General features: G+C 41.3%; 1 protein-coding gene across 1 annotated transcript in view; it reads left to right on the top strand.

Moving 5' to 3' along the window:
• Positions 1-5,015: 5,015 nt before the first annotated feature.
• SHISA9 (shisa family member 9) overlaps positions 5,016-16,509 on the top strand; it is a 200,440-nt gene continuing 188,946 nt past the window's right edge. Inside the window, exons 1-2 of the mRNA XM_050906140.1 lie at positions 5,016-5,718; positions 12,965-13,092. Coding sequence (XP_050762097.1) covers positions 5,096-5,718; positions 12,965-13,092 — 751 coding nt within the window. The 5' untranslated portion in view covers positions 5,016-5,095. The remainder of the gene's footprint in view (positions 5,719-12,964; positions 13,093-16,509) is intronic.

Below are 16,509 nucleotides of genomic sequence, written 5' to 3' on the forward strand. Positions count from 1 at the left end.
AGAAGATTGAAGAGAAAAATATGAGGTGATAAAGGTAATTTCTACATTGTAGAATTGCAATAAATTATCTTCCTCCTCAGTGAGCCATGAAAACAAGTGTCTCATGCTTTTTCATTCATGAAGCACCTCCTGGCTCATTAAGATCTCTTGATGGTGATCCCTTTGCTATGTGCAAAGTGTATTTTTTTCAGACTTGATGACAATAACTAAAAAATGCTCAATGTTAGTAAGATGTTCTAGTTAAAGTTGCTATGAATTCATGAAATTATAAGAACAAGCTCATTCTGTCCCAGACTGTATGTGCATCTTTTTTAATGAAAAGAGAGAGGTTAGTTTAAAAGATGTGTGCTCAATAATTATAAAAGGACAAGTATATTTAGTGTCAACACACTGCAGGCTGGGATTTCACACGTTGCTGCACTGATATGATACTAATGATTGCAGTTATTGGCTAAAAGAACAAAGGCTTATGAAGTGTTAGCTATGTAACTAAAAGAAATGTCTAGAACCAATTGCGTTTTAACTATCCAGCAAGCCTAATACCAATGGGACGGCATACTCCTCATAGAGGAATGACAAAACTTAGTAGAAGCAAATGGGGCTGTCTGATGTATGCTGATTCAAGAATGTAGAGGTGTTCAAAACAAACTTCTGTGTTGTGTCATTCAGGGCTGTTTACAATATTTGTAAATCATGGGACTGTTTTCAGTACCTATAAACCTCGTGTTGCTTGTAGCCTCCTTGTTAAACACATTTTGCTTCTTCAGCTCATGTCTGCTAAGGTATTTCTTTCATGTCTCAAGCTACCTTATTGCTCCACAGCAGACATCATCTAACATTTAACTGTACTTTTGAAGACATGTGATTGCAAACATGCTGCTAGTTGGCCTGCTGTAGTAGAATCATCACCTCTTTTGTTTTCCAGCTGCAATACGTTTTGTATCTCTACATCCAAACATCCCATTACAGTATGAAATAACTATCAAGGAAACAGACATTGACTGCTTCATTCCAGTTTCCACATGACATTTCTTATCACAAAATGCCTTTCACATCAATACTGCCTGAGATCAGGCCTGTCTAGCTGCTTTTTTGACAGATTTTTCACAGCTCTGGAATGTCTGTTAATAATAATGATTGAGCTATATGACATTTCTCGGGAATTAATGATTGGCTAGAAAGCTCCATTGACTCAGTGCTCAGCAAAGGACTGTTCTCTCTAGCAGGTAATCAGTCCCTGGGAAATACTCAGAGGTTGCATCAACATTGTTATTATTAACAAAAATGAAATACAGAATTTGGAACATGATAATTGCAATTGCTCTATATGTTCTAATTGTTCTATATTCTTCAGATTTATCACCACCTCAACATTCAGGTTAACTCATTAACTTTCCTAATTTCACTCTTTTTCAAACTCTTATTTGCATAAAAACCCCTGCAAGAATCAGTTCTAAAAGTATGTACAATTAAACACAGAATTGAACATGTATAATGCATACATACATATATAGAGTATGAGTGTGTATGCATTTATATAACTTCCGCTGAGACATGGCTATACATTGCTACAGGATTTACCAGAAAAAAGCACCTATTTTCTAGCTTAAAGTTGAACAACAAGCATTGCCATTGATCCACATGTGAACGTCTCAGTGAAAACTAGAGAAAGAAATTAGAGGAAAATATAATAGGAATACTTAATTTTGTATAAGTTCTGTGCCTAAAATTAAGTATTTCACTTAAGTAAATGATACGCACTTGAGTAAAAATAACTCTGTAGGTTCTAGTTGAAACATTCGTCTTCTCAATTGTTTCAAAATACATTCGTTATGGGATAAAACTGTAGACAAGTACGTAATTATTACTTACCTTAAAGCAATGTCAAAAAGAGAAGTCTTGAAAGTGGAAGGTGATGGTGCTAAACTGGGAAATCTTTTGTGTTTCTTAACTTGATAAAGACAACTGAAATAAATTAGAAGTTTATTGGCTGACTTCATTGAGAAAAGCTTTATAAAAATCACATAAGGACCCAAGATGTGCCTCAGTACTGTGTGTTATACCCATTTCTCTCAACTAGTTTTCTTGTTTCCATTATTATACTTAATAGTTTTATATTTTGATCATGCAAGTGTTCTTACAACTATGTGCTATGAAGCCATTAAAACACACTGCTGCAGGTCTAGTCAAAAGGGTTCATGCCCTAGTCTAGAACAACTCTAGTTCATTATTAGAATTCTAAGACATAGTACAGCTAAAATAACTTCACTGCTAATACAACTAACAGGCACAGAGAACAACTAGAGTAACTTATGATTAATTAGGGTAACATGATTTATGGGTTCTGGGTTCTGTGGGTCTGATCCAAAATCTTATAGTGCCATAGGAAACATTTTTTTTTTCAAGGATCCTCCACATCATCCTCCTGTTTTCCCCAAGCACATGCCACTTAAGGTCAAATTCTGATCGCGTGGACCTGAATCCCACAAATGTTAGATTCTAGCCTAAATCCTTTGGACTTTTTTGGAATTCTTAAGGAAATCCCCAGGAACTCAGCGAAACAAGAAACTTGTACCATAGTTAGTCAGGATTAATAGGCCATAAAATAAATCATTTTTTGATGTTATTATTTCTGCACATGTATGGCACTAATCATGCAAAATATTTAAGCAGCTTTTTAGCAGTCAGATCAACAGGGAAACTTGCATAATCTTAAGCGCCTGACAGGACTGGACCTTAAATGTCTCTAGATGCAATAATAAGTATGGAACAGATTCATTTTGTGCAGTATTTTCAGCACAAACTGCATCACAAAGTGTTAAATAATAAATAATAGCAGACAGAAGTATACACAAGGGAGGAATGATATGATTTCAGAGGAGACTTGAAAGGGGATGTTGATGAGGTGGAGGTTTTAAGAATTAAATATTAAAACTCAAAAAGGCTGGTTTTGGCTGGGACTGGTTGTTTTTCTCTGCTGAGAAATAACGGGGCTTTCTAACCTACCTCCTGGACAAAGATGCAAGTCTTACTGTCAAACCATTCAGTGGAATCATCACTGTACTCAGAGTCTATTTTTAAGAGAAGGCAAAGGATCGCAGTTAGCTAACTACAGCCCTCTCCAATTCCAAACATCTGCTCTGTCCTCTGCCTCACCTTTCTGTTTATTTACTGCTTAACAACTCTACACGGGGTTGGCCAAAGTTCCTGAAGTGCAGCACCCCGCACAAGAGCAGGTGGGAGAGGAACAGTAGCGTGCCATTGCAGAGCCCCAGCACACAAGGTCCTCTTCCCCAGAGACAACAGTAGCCCGCAAGGCCGCAGCGAGGCCATCACAGACATACCCCTGAGGAAAAGGTAAGCTGCTTTAAGCACCAGCCCACACTGTTAAATCACGCCATAATGGGCTTATTTCCTACATTTGGTGGCAGCATAGTATTCACGATAATATTATCGCTACTTGCGCAGGTTACTGCCAAACCAAAAGGCGGAGATGAGAGAGTTAAATAACAGGGATGGGGAGTGAATCACTTAAAAGTCTTTCCCAGAGTGAGTTCTCTGTTTGGGGGAAGTTATTTTAATTCTGTGTCTTGCAAACAACCCGCAGCCTCACTGCGTTCTCTGGAGCCAGCCTGACTGACATTATAACGAGATTTTAAAATAAATGATGTGCAGGGGCAGCTCGTGTTTAGCAGACATAAACGTAGCCCCGCTCTGAAGCATGCAGTACGAGTAACACCGTACCTGTGCAGAGGGCGCCGGCGTGAGGGCAGCGCCCGCTCACACCCATGGTTTAGCGGAGATACGGCCCCATGGACACTGCTCCGCCAGGAGGAGCTGCCTTTGCCTCACAGGTAAGTGCATCTCCGGAGAGCGCTAGCCTGTGAGGAGAGCAGTCGCCGGGAGAAGGAGCGCTCTACTACCGGGAGAGTGGCGCCCCGCTTTCCTCCCTCGGGGCTGCCACCGGCTTCCCCGAGGCGCCCACCTCGGCCTGGAGCCCCCGGGGTGGCTGCGTGTGGAGGCCGCCCGGCGCCCCCGCTTCGGCGCCCCCGCCCTGGCCGGGCGCCCACGCCAGCGCGCGCTGGCCGTTACCCCCCTCAGCACGGCGCGCGCAGGGCGGGCGGAAGGGAGGGAACGAGGAGGTGCTCCCGCGCTTTTGGAGACGCACCTGTGGGGAGCGCCCGCCTGGGCGGGAAGTCTCTTATGTAAGGGATGGCGGGGAGCGGGGCCGGCCCCACGGCGGGGCTGAGGGGGGTGAGGTGGGGGCCGGCTCCGTGGCGGGGCTGATGGGAGGGGGGAAAGCCCCACAGAGGGGCTGCTCGAGAGGGGCTTCGTAGAGGGGTGCTCGGGGGGGGGGGGACAGGCCGGCGGGCAGCCTCAGGTCTCTGGCGCGCAGCCTCCCGCGGGCGCCTCGGAGGACGGGCTGGGCTCGCCGGGCTGCCTCGCCCTCGCTCTCACCCGCACGCTGCCCGCCAAGGCGGATTTCCCCTTTGGCGGCAGTCCTTCCCCGCCGGCTGGATGCCGCGGCGAGTCCGTCCAGCCTCCCGCGCTCTGCCGTGGCAGCCGTCGCCTCCCGCGGGCTCGCCCGGCTCCAGGCGGGGCTCGGCGGGCGCCGTGGCTGGCTGAGGGAGTTGTGCGAGAGACCGCGCCGGGCTCCGCGGGGGAGCGGAAGGTGGGTGCCCCCGGCGCCGGCACGCTGGCACCAGGCAGCGCGGGGAGGCTCCTCGCTCGCCCTCTCTCCTCCTTCCCGCCCCTGCAGCGCCCTCGCCTCAGCGCTCCCGCCTCGTGGCCCCCTCCACGCCCCTCTCGCCAGCCCCTTCTCCCCAGCCCGCCGCGCAGCGCGGTGCCCCGCACTCCCGCTGCCACCTCCACCCCTCGGTACTCCTCCTCCTCCTCCTCCCGCGCGCTCCCTCTCCCGCGCACTCCACAAGTGCCGCGCGCGCTCGCTCCTCCGGAGCGGAGCGGCGACGGGCTGCGGACACTGCCCGGGGGGCGGCGGCCCCCGCCCGGCTCGGCCCGACCCCCGTGGGGCTGTCCGTGGTGCTGAAGGCGAGCGCGGGCTGAGCGGACGCCCGGCCCCTGACGGAGCCCCTTTATGTTCAGCTCCTGGCGCAGCGCAGCATCCAGCAGCTCGAGCGGCGGCGGCGGCGGCGGCGGCAGCAGCAGCATCGCTGAGCCGGGGCTGGGAGGCAGAATGGAAGGCTTTATTCGGCTGCTCTTCGGCTACTTGGTGGCGGACCTTCTCACGCTGGTGTGTCGGGCTCAGGAGAAAGCTGGCCAGCAGCTGGGGAGCTTCGTGGTGCTCTCAGGAGGAAACCACTCCAGCCCTGGAGAACAGCTAGACCCCTCCGAGCCACCTCCCACCCCGGACTTCTGCAGGGGCTACTTTGACGTGATGGGGCAGTGGGACCCCCCCTTTAACTGCAGCTCGGGGGAGTTCATTTTCTGCTGCGGCACTTGTGGCTTCAGGTTTTGCTGCAAGTTCAAGAAGACGAGGCTGGATCAAAGCACCTGCACAAACTATGAGACGCCGTTGTGGATGAACACTGGGAAGCCTCCTTCCCGCATAGACGACCCTCTGCATGACCCTACCAGGGATAAAACCAACCTCATTGTCTACATCATCTGTGGGGTTGTGGCAGTCATGGTGCTGGTAGGGATCTTCACCAAACTAGGGCTGGAGAAGGCGCACAGACCCCAGCGGGAGCACATGTCCAGGTAAGGCTGAGCACCAGGCAGCAGGGTCCCCTTCCCCCCTATCTCCCCCCTACGTCCCCCCTCACCCCTAAAGAGGAGAGAGGAGCCCATGTGTTCCTGCTAAACAAACAACTCCTGCCAGGCAGGCTGCATTCCCCTGCAAGGCGACCGAGAGAGACCAACTTCTGCGAGCAGAGCTCCTGTGGTTCCCCAAGCCCAGGTTATCAAAATACATGCATATTGAGGAAGACTAGAAATAATTGTGGAGTCTGCACAGACAGTAGTCCATTTTTATCTGCAGTGTCTGACCCTCTCCCCAACAAGATCCAGCAAGTGTTCCTGGATATACTGTGCATGAATAGGAAAACAAAAAAATCCTGAAACCAGCAACACTGAATTGTAGAAAGCCTGATGGGTTCCCTCTTCCAACTGTTTCAAAGCTTGGAAAATGTTTTTACTTCTCAACAGAAGGATGTAAACAAATGTCATCTCACCCTCCCTACCCAGCTGCAAAATGGTTTTGGCAGGACCTTCCCTACTCCCCCAACCCTTGCAAGTATGTGAGCTATTTGTAAAATTTCTAAGCTGTGAAAATGAGCCAGGGTGGAAGGGAAGAGGGAGACACAAAAAGGAAAAGCTATTGTAGAATTTCTTAACATTTTTTCAGTTACTGTTGAGAGGTATAAAATGGAATATGAAAGTCTTCTCTCATCCATATATGTGTGTGTGATACTCTGTATCTACAGTGTAATGGCTGAGTTATATCAAAGAGAACCTCCTCCACCTAGAGTTAGGCATGCTGTGTGCCGTCTACTCCAGATACTGGCTGCCTGGTGGTGGATAGGCAGGTGGGCAACTCAGGACAGAGCCCAATGGCTTTAACAACATATTCCAAACCCAGATTGTCACAGCAGTTCAAAATCAAGGCATAACACATTTGTCAAGTTTGTAGTCTGTCTGATTCTTTATGCTAATCCCAGGCACATGAAAGTAAAGCAGATGGGGGAAAGGCATTAAAAAAGGCAAACAGCTCCATTAAAGAGTCTAAATAGATTCCAGCATATTGGGCAACTTTAGTGATGCAATGCAATCAAAAGGGTATCTTCTACTGGACGTGCAGTGTGGCAGAAAGCTTCCTCTTGCCCTGACTGGTAATGGTGTAGTTCACAATCTTTAAAGCTTAGCTGAAGAGTCATCCTTTGAAAGATAGTCCAAGAGATCAACTCAACACCAGGAGCCTTATTTTTTATTGAAGTTTCTGCATGACTTTTTGATTAACTGCTTATCCTGAAATGAACAGAGAAAACTGCAAAAGTACTCCTGCAAATGCATCACCAGTTCACTAGCAATTATTTGCTATTTATAAACTGGCTGATATGGATACACTTTTACTACCGAGGCACAAAGCACACTGCAGAAATTTTAGTCAACTTAACATTGTCTGTCAGTGACACTTCTGCAAAGATGGTTTTTGTTGAGCAAGGTGTAATAATCCTTTAGACATTCTGAATATTCTCAACTACTAAATTGAGAAAAAGAATACATGGGTCCCAATTTCTTTTTTTAAATCTTACTCTTAAACTACAGAGCTTGTTTGGAAAAAGCTCTCCCTTGCTTCAGCTTCTTTCTGTAGTGTCTTCATGCAGGCAAAAAGGCAGGGATCATAACAGTTACAAAAACCAGGACAGAGTGAAGTTGTAGCCATCCCTGCTTATACGTGGCTTAAATAGGTCCTATTTCTACTAGTAGAAATATTTGCTATCTAAAGTACAGGTGTGAAGTATTCTGAAAGGATATTCTGTCTTAGTTTATGGAAACAGAATTACAGGGGATTGGAAAATCATTCTGAAATCCTTCAGTCATGTATGCATAAAGATTAGGTTTCTGAAGTGGTTCTTAGTAAAAGGTCGTCTGTTACCCTGATTACTTAACAGTGTCTGAGATCGTGTACTTTTCTTGCCATGAAAATGTTCAAGTCAGGATTATATAGAAACTTGGAAAGTCATGATCACATGGAAAAACAGTCACCCACTCAGTACACATAATAGCTATTCATGTTCTGAAAAAGCAGCACTATAGCTTTTTAAAAAAAAAAATTCTCACACTCCTATTACAGCTGTGGGGTGGGCTTACCTTTAATTTGAAAAGGAATTAGATTTGTAAATCCCTTCGACAATCTAAAAATCTGTTCATTGAGTGAAGAATTGAAGTAACCTCTTTGTCCTCAAATGTGTGTTTAACTAAAATAGTCCATCCTAGCTCATTTTACACTATTAACGTTCTCAAAAAAAGACTGCAATGCTTAAGAAATAATTTATCTATTTAAACAGTTAATAGTACCAACAATTAAAATAATATGTAGCCTATATTCATATTCACCTTCTTTTATAACACTCATCACTACAACATCAAAAAAAACAAAACCAAAAAGAACACTTCTTATGTTTTTTTCTGTACTGAACCTTATTAATAAGCAAAAGTATAATGCATTGAGAGTGTTAGGTAGGCCAAACCAAAAGTACTAAGTGTTACTCCATTTTGGCTGGCAGCAAGAAACACATAGAGGCTGATTTGTCATCTATTTCCTTAGCTAAGATTGTCTCCTTTCCCTTCCCTAACCAATGGCTACATAAAACCCTTGAATCTTCTTCATTCCTATAAACAAATTCACCTATGGAAGGGATGGTACTGCTTATCAGAAAAGACAATGCATAATGTAAACTGATATTTTTTTGTCAGGGCTGATTTTTTAAAAAAGTGAACAGAATACAACTGATGTAAAATATATATTTCCATTTTTGATTTAGTAAAAAGATTTAAAAATATGAACAGAGACCTGACACATGAGAATAAGAACATTAACTTATAAATAGGAAGCAAAACTGTGCCACACTTATTAATTCCTTGCATTATTTCATCTTGCAGTCAGTGGATCTGCTGTTGAAGTAAGACACTGGTGTGTGTAAGAGTGGTACAATGTTAATAAAGGAAACTTCACAGGCTTGGCAAGCGTAGTTTCTATACGCTTGCCTTTCACTACATTTTGTTTACTGCTATACCAAAACAAACCAAGAACACTCCATTAATTTCACTGAATTTTCCTGAAATATTTGACAATGAAAAAACATCGGGGAAATGTATTTGTTTAGTGAAAACAATCCATAGGAAAAAAATCTCTACTGGGTAAGTCCTTTTAGGGAAAAAAGAGTCAAAATTTGTCCTTTTTTAGAGAGCTTGTTACTTCCTTTTGTTTTGAGAAAAAAGGCCAAGTGTGGCACTGTTGACATTTTCTTTCTTGTTAGATCAGTGTTTTTCAGTAAAACACTCTTACTGTTGGCATGGAACTGTAAATCTGGAAGATGAAAATGGAGAGGGGAGTACAGTATTAACTCTACATGGCATATTTCGCTTTAGACATCTCGTGATGTTTTGTTTATATCATGCTCCTCGTTTTTAAATTTGTTACTTGACATTAAAAGGAGATAAATATTCCCTTCAGCTACAGTGTCCAAGAACTGAGCAGTAATAGTAGTATCCAGAGTAACTCTTTACCCTCCTGCTTTCTAAGACAATAAGGGAATAAGATGGTGTATCTTATCAGATACGGCAAAGGGAATGAATGTGGCAGTATTGTGCCTAAAAGGAAACAAAATTGATCTGCCTCCTGAAGCAGACCTAGAAGCTCTGTTAAGCGTATGAGGGCAGCGTGTTCTTGCTGCTTAAGACTACATCAATGGGACTTCCAGGGTCCATCAGTTAAAGTGAAGAATCCTCTCTCGAAAATGAGCAGAAAAGGGAAAAGCTTTACTTTTGTTTCATGGAGGAGATTTTTCTGTAAATAAAACCACACCTTTTTCTTCTTCCCTAATCCTTGTAGAGAACGTGCAAACAAACCAAGAACTGAAAGGACAATATTTACAATCATGCTCATATGCTATAGCTCCTGTTTTTTTGAAGCAGTGCTTCTGACAGTATGTTAGCAGCCTTCCAAATATTGTGAACCATCTGAGCTCTTCTTTCTTCCTTCATAATGTGCTGAGCTCACGAGTTAAGTCTTTTGTTGATCATTCAAAAGGCATGTACCTGGGGCCAAAAATAGCCTGACTTGCCAAAATCCTGAATCCTATGTGTGAAATTATTTCCCTTATGGGTTTTGACCCAGTTTTGGAGGCAAAATATGACAATTGACCTTTCGTGAAATAACCTGTGTTTCAGCTTCTTCAAGCTTGTACCCATAAGGGAAATACCTGGCTCCACATGCTTTATAACACCCGAAAACAGTATTTCATATCCAAAGAGAAAAACCTTATGGCAAGAGAAATGCTGAAGTTTTGTGACACTTGGATAGTTCTGGGCCATGAACTCCTATGTAGGTAACATTTATCCACTTCTGTAATACTGCAATCAATATCAATACACAGGACCTAAGGATATTGCTACTTGATTAGAAGGTTATCTTGTATTTTGCATTTCCTTAAAAAATCATTCAGTATAGCAAAGGTGTAGATAAAGACCCTCTATGTATATATAATTTTTCAATGGGACCCACTCTAACTATTTCTTCAGATAATGAACAAAATCTATATGACAATATTCACGTGAGACAAATGCATAAAGGTATTATAACAGTCTGTTGGCCTATGTGGAATTTTTCGAAGCAAACATCTATTCAAGGATTTTGTCATGTACTGGGGCACAAACCTCCCTTTATCCACTTCATTATATGGGCAAATCCCTAGAAGAACAAAATGCAGGTACAGCATTTCATTTGTACTTCAGTGATACAAGCTGCTATACATTTTTAACTCTCCCTGACATCAGTGGAAGATAAGGACAAGCTCTTTGTTATATGAGCTATTCTGCCCTGAGAAGATTGTACAACTTTGGCTAACAGTATAAACATAGGTGCTGTGTTGTTAAAAATAGAACTTGATGGTGAGTAGTTCCTTTTTTCTTAATATAGTGGGAGTTGGACAGCTAATTCTTTAAAACCCCTTTGAAAAAAACACCCTAAAATGGTAGAAAACTTAGTTGGCATTTTCACAGACAGGCAGTAGTTAATCTGCTATCATATGGGGTGTTATTTAAAGTTTACACTGAACAATATTTACCATCAGATTAAGGGCAATGAGGAGAGCATTTCTGAAAACCCACTCTCACAAAATTGGGAAATACTAATCTGTGTATTATGAGATCTCAGTTTTAACTCCCACATTGAAGTTAGGAACTTTCATTTGCCTTTCTTCCCTTCCCAGAAATGTGTCCTGCTGCCTCTGGAATTAGAATTAATATTGATGTCAATAATTTCCTTTGTATAGACACATATTTGCATAAATTGACTAGATATTAATGGTTTTGGTCCCCACGTATTTAAACTGTTTTGCAATAGAATGCTTTCCTTTTGCGTCATTTTCTACATACCTTTGTGAGATCTCTTCTATTGAATTTTTATTATTCTACTATGTAGGCCAGCTCTGCTATTTCTGCTGTATAAGCATTGCTTCAAATGGGAGCATTGCTCTGATACCATTAATCATTTGGTTACTGTCTTCTGACCTTTTACAGTATCAACAGAGTATTCTGTAACATGTTGATCACAACTGTAACTAATATTTTAATAACATAATGCTAGCCATAAACACAATGAAACATCAGTATCATTCAGCTGTGTACCAAAGCAATGTTCCTGCAATCTGAAAGCAAGATCCAGCTCAGGATTCCTCTCTGCCTGTAACTTAAATGAAGCTACTTTTTAATATTTAAAAGTACAGTGCTTCTTGATCAAGAAATCATCATGTTACAGAAGAACAGTGGAGAAGCTAGATGGCACTTGCCATGGCTTTCACCAGTGAATGTGCTTATTTTTATTTATTTATTAGTTTATAAACTAGTCTTTCTTGATGCAGTATCTGGGACACTGTATATAATTTTGCAGAAAATTAAACTAAACTGGGCATAGTGCTCAGAAAATGCGTCCTTTCCCTTAAAAAAAAATAGGTCAAGGGGTCTAAAAATTAAAACTAGTAAAACAAAAAGGAGGCAAATAATGGTCAGTGATGCATTGACCTGAATGGAAAAGACTTGCATTGAACCCTGAAGACACTGGTAACACATACCATAGCTTTCCTTTGCCTAAGGCAACAGCTTCTGCAGGTGGGCCAGTTATTTTGTATGGCACAGTAGTTCAGCAGGTAGCTATATGGCATATACCTAAGGGCTAATCCTGCTCCTACAGAAGTCAATGGTAAAACTCCATAGCCCAGAATCACAGAGTCAGATGTTGCCATGCTGAGAGTTTCAGAGCTTAAAACTTAGTCACTAACTCTGGATCCACAGGGCTGATACAGGTGTGTGTGCTTATCTGTATGCCTAAGAATGGACTTATATTCAGCAGGACACTCAGCAGTAAAACTAGTCCTTAGAAAATACACCAGAGCAGGATGAATCTGTCTCTCTTTCAGATATAGTTACTACCTGCAGCTCTGCAGAAAAACTCCACAACCAGCATCAGGTTGGGTCTGGCCTAACTGTTAGGAATCCTTTTGCTTGCTCCCTCTTTGCTAGCATAAAGCTTTCATCCTGTTTCTGAACTGGCTTCAAAGCAGCAAGGAGTGTTCCTGTGGAAGCTTTGCTCCATCTTAATGACTAGGACACTCACAGAAGTTAGAAAAGACATTTTTGATCTCCCCTTCTGGATGGGAAAAGCTTAAATCCCTGATCATGAAGAGTGCTATGCGTACTGGATTTCTACATGAAAATCATGTGACCTTTCAACTTTGGTGACATTTTTGAATGAAAATGGCCAAGACCACTGCGTTGTGTGGTGCTCTGTGCAAATGCATGTGTGAGAATTTACTTTGACAGGCCCTGCTGGTAATCTAGGTGTGAAGATAACTAGTTTGTGAAAGCTATAGACAGGGGCTAGGTGCTGAGGTGCTCAGTGTAACCAAGATGGCAATGTTACTGAGCACATGCAATGACAGAACTCTGCAAGTCTCAACAAGCTTAAATTATGTTCCTACAAAGCCAAGACAGCTAAAGAACTTAATGTGTTTCTGTGTATTACTGCTAGCACACTGTCTAAGACAACCTAAAAAGAACCTTAGGTGCGAAGTCTCACAATGAATCTGATTCCCTGATTTTGCTGTGAATGGTTTCTCCAGCAGACATTATGATGAACTGCATCTCAAACTAAAAAAAAACTTGGAATATATTGGTAATGCCTTACAGATTTTGCAGGTTCATTCTGATTTTGTTTGGTTTCCAGGGCTCTTGCTGATGTTATGCGACCTCAAGGTCCTTGTACAACAGATCATATGGAAAGAGATCTAAACATTGTAGTACATGTACAACATTATGAAAACATGGAGACGAGACCTCCACCAAATAATTTACGTAAGTTGCATTGTAACTTTATCAATATCTGGAATGTTGGCACTAAAATGAGCATTATGAAACAAATATTGCTGGATGTCAAATGAGGTTCGACACTACCTGGGTTCTTGCAAATTAGAAATATTCTTTATTTCAGAATTAGAAATATTCAGGATTTCCTAGTGCAAATAGTGCAACACTAAGAGAAAGCCATTTTGAATAGAAAAATTAGTTATTATATTTATTTTTAATTAGTTGTCTTGGTTGACTAATATTGGGTTTGTATCTTTGTCTCCTTCTACCTGGTGTTTTTGCTCAGCTCATCAAGCTATGCCTTATTCCATGTTTTGTTATACCAAAATACAAATAGCTAAGCTTACAGCAAGATTTAACAAGATGTTTCATAGGGCTGTAACATCCAACAAGAAAGAGGTCTCATTAGGCTGTTATATCATGTCCACTAGTAAAATAGTTAAATACTTTCCTAGAGAACATCAAGTTGTATGTGGTTTCACTTTCTCATTTTTTTTCCCAAGGGAAAGGCGAGAGGAAGGTTATTATTTTAAGTTTTAAATAGTATTTTTAAATAATGTTTTTGTTCTGTATCTGCTATTATGTGTTTGTGTTATTGAAGGCAAGGAAAAAGAGCACCTTGGAGCTTCAGAGGAGATATGGTGACAAGTGGTTCTGAAGTCCTAGGCAACTTATTTCTCAGTCTTATATTAGACCACAGTACAGATCTTTCTCATGCTCAGATACATTTTCCTTTTGTGACTAACAGTTCCACTGTAATTTTAATTTGGATATATATTTATGTATTTTCATTCATATCTTAAATACATATATATACACATATACAAATGTATATACATGCATATAAATTATAGATAATATATTTACAAATCCAAGTTCAATATATTTATAAAAGAAAAGGGTATAATTCGGGAAGGTTTAGATTGTTAGGCAGTGGATGGCTTTATTCTGTGCTGTAGATCAATGCAGATGTGCATTTTACTGCAAATATACTTTTACTGCACTGGTATTTGGATTTTGAAACATTTAAAGTATATGCACATGTAAAGTATAAGTCTTTTCCTTATCTTTCTGTAACCACAGAAAGCAGAAAATTTGCTTATATTTGGACAAAGAATGAGTTTTATTTGGACTGCACTGTGCAGTTGTTGTGAGATTTTACTACTTTCTTTTGGGGGAAGGGTGTAAAAACAATGGGATAAAGAGCAGATTCATACGCTGCATGCACACCTGATACTTGTTTTGTGGTAGAGGCTGACTGCGATTTGTTATGCACATCATTACAGAGTAATAGGAGAAAATAAAAGCTGTGACCTCTAATAAAGATACCACATATAGTGAAGTGTGACACCTAATCTGTCTGCGCTGCTCTCCAGCAAAGTACTTCCACCTGGGCCTGTGCAGTTCTACACTGCAGAGGGGGAAGTACATACATACTGCAGCATTACATCCCTAATTGTATAAAAACACACCACTTCTGGAGAGGAACTTATGCTTCTCTCTCAATCAAAGGTGCTCGAGCCCCCTGGAGTTGAGGTGGTGAACTTCTGAAGGTTTAAGGAAGATGGAAATATGCACTATATCTCTCTTTGCTCTGTGTATTAGCTCTTTGCTGATCTCTGATCCTTCCTGTGATCATGTTTTCAAGAAGAAAGATGCCAAATGGTAATGAAGTTAGGGTACAATCCTTATTTTCTCTCATATGTGAAATATTTATTCAGAATCCCCGTTAATGAAGGAGCCAGAAAATAGATTCTTACTGCATTGATTGTATCTAGATTTTTGTAATCATCACACTGAGATATTTTGCTTAAAACTCTTTGTATACTACAATATATGACATAACACAGCAAGTCTTTAAACTCATTGTTTTCACTTGGATTTGAATTCAGATTTAAGCCTTGCTTCTATAAACTCTTGCATATAAATGCAACTCAGAGCCACATAGTTACTGCATAAAGGAAGAAAGAAAAGATACATTTAATAGTACCTTAGGATCTTGGCTTATGATGACCCCAGATGTCCGTACCACCTCTGTGTCAGAATTTGGCCCTCTGGCACAGATGGAAGAATTAATGTGAAACAGCTCTTGCACCACTGCAATTTACAATATAGAAGCACTACTGCTACTTTGGAGCTATCTTAATCCATTGGATATTAAATAGGGGCAGTCCCAAGTCTGCTTCACATGCAGCTCAGGCATTCCTGCTACAGATGGAAACCTCGGAAGCAAGCAGCTAAGATGGTAACTGTTTCAGTCTTTAATCAACTTTATGGATTAAGTCAATCATTTTAGATTGTTCAATGCAGACCTTCAAGTGGTGAAATTACTCAAGGCATTCTATAACCGATATTACATACATTTACTTCATAGCAAGTAGATCATTATTCTATATTTGTTGCCATTATAGTCCCTCATAAACTCATCTAAAACATGACTAAATGACCTACTAGAATTAGCCAGAACATCACAAATGATTAAAGTCTGTTGAGAGCATATGCATTTATGGTGCAGAAAAAATCTTTATAAAGAAAAATTATTAAGACAAATTTTCCAAGTCCAGTATCTTAGCAATTTGAAATTTTATAGTGGAGTTCTGAAACACTACAAGAATGGATATTACTTGCAGAAACTTTGGCAATGCAGCATTACCTACTACTAGTGCTGGAAAAGTGACAGGCTTTTTTTGGGTATTTTTACAAGCAAATAAACGACAGTGAATTACAGCTTTCATAGAAACTCTATTCCAGATCTTTACTTATACAGAGAAAATGAAATGGTACAAAATTACAGCATCAGACACTTTGACACGTATTTTTTAAGTTTTCTAAGTTACCACTTTCTATCTACTAGCCATCTCAAAATGAGACTTAAAAACTTGAGACTGATGTACTTTTCCCATTGGTCCATAGAAATGAAGAGGGCAGGAGGAATTTCTTAGGCATTATGTACCCCTTCTGTATTGTGTCTTTCAGAATACTGAGGACAAACTATTGAAGGCCAAACATTATTAAAAATGTTCTAACTTGAATGTTCATTTGCTCTTTCTGCCCTCTTGAAAACATTTTGCTGATGCTGCCAACCCATTCTGAAAGTGTTTTATGAAGGGAAGCTCTGTCAAAATGACAAGCTTCGCATGATCTCTGATACTGAAAATGAGTGTGGTTTTGTTTCTGGACTGTTTGTTACCAGAGGACAAAGATTTTCTAAGTTGCCTGCAGCTAGCACAGCTATTTGCCAAAACTAGCAGTCCAATGGAAGGCCAAAAGTAGAGAACCCTTTTCAGCGTCTTGCAGTTTACTCAGTTTCTTGTCCCTTCTTTTCTGATATTCAGAAAAGAACAGACATATTGGAGGTTCTGGAAAAACACAGGTTTTTTTCTTTGCCCATGTGAATCCAGACAA

The sequence above is a fragment of the Gymnogyps californianus genome, chromosome 15 (genome assembly GCF_018139145.2).
Source record: "Gymnogyps californianus isolate 813 chromosome 15, ASM1813914v2, whole genome shotgun sequence".
Classification (NCBI taxonomy): domain Eukaryota; kingdom Metazoa; phylum Chordata; class Aves; order Accipitriformes; family Cathartidae; genus Gymnogyps; species Gymnogyps californianus.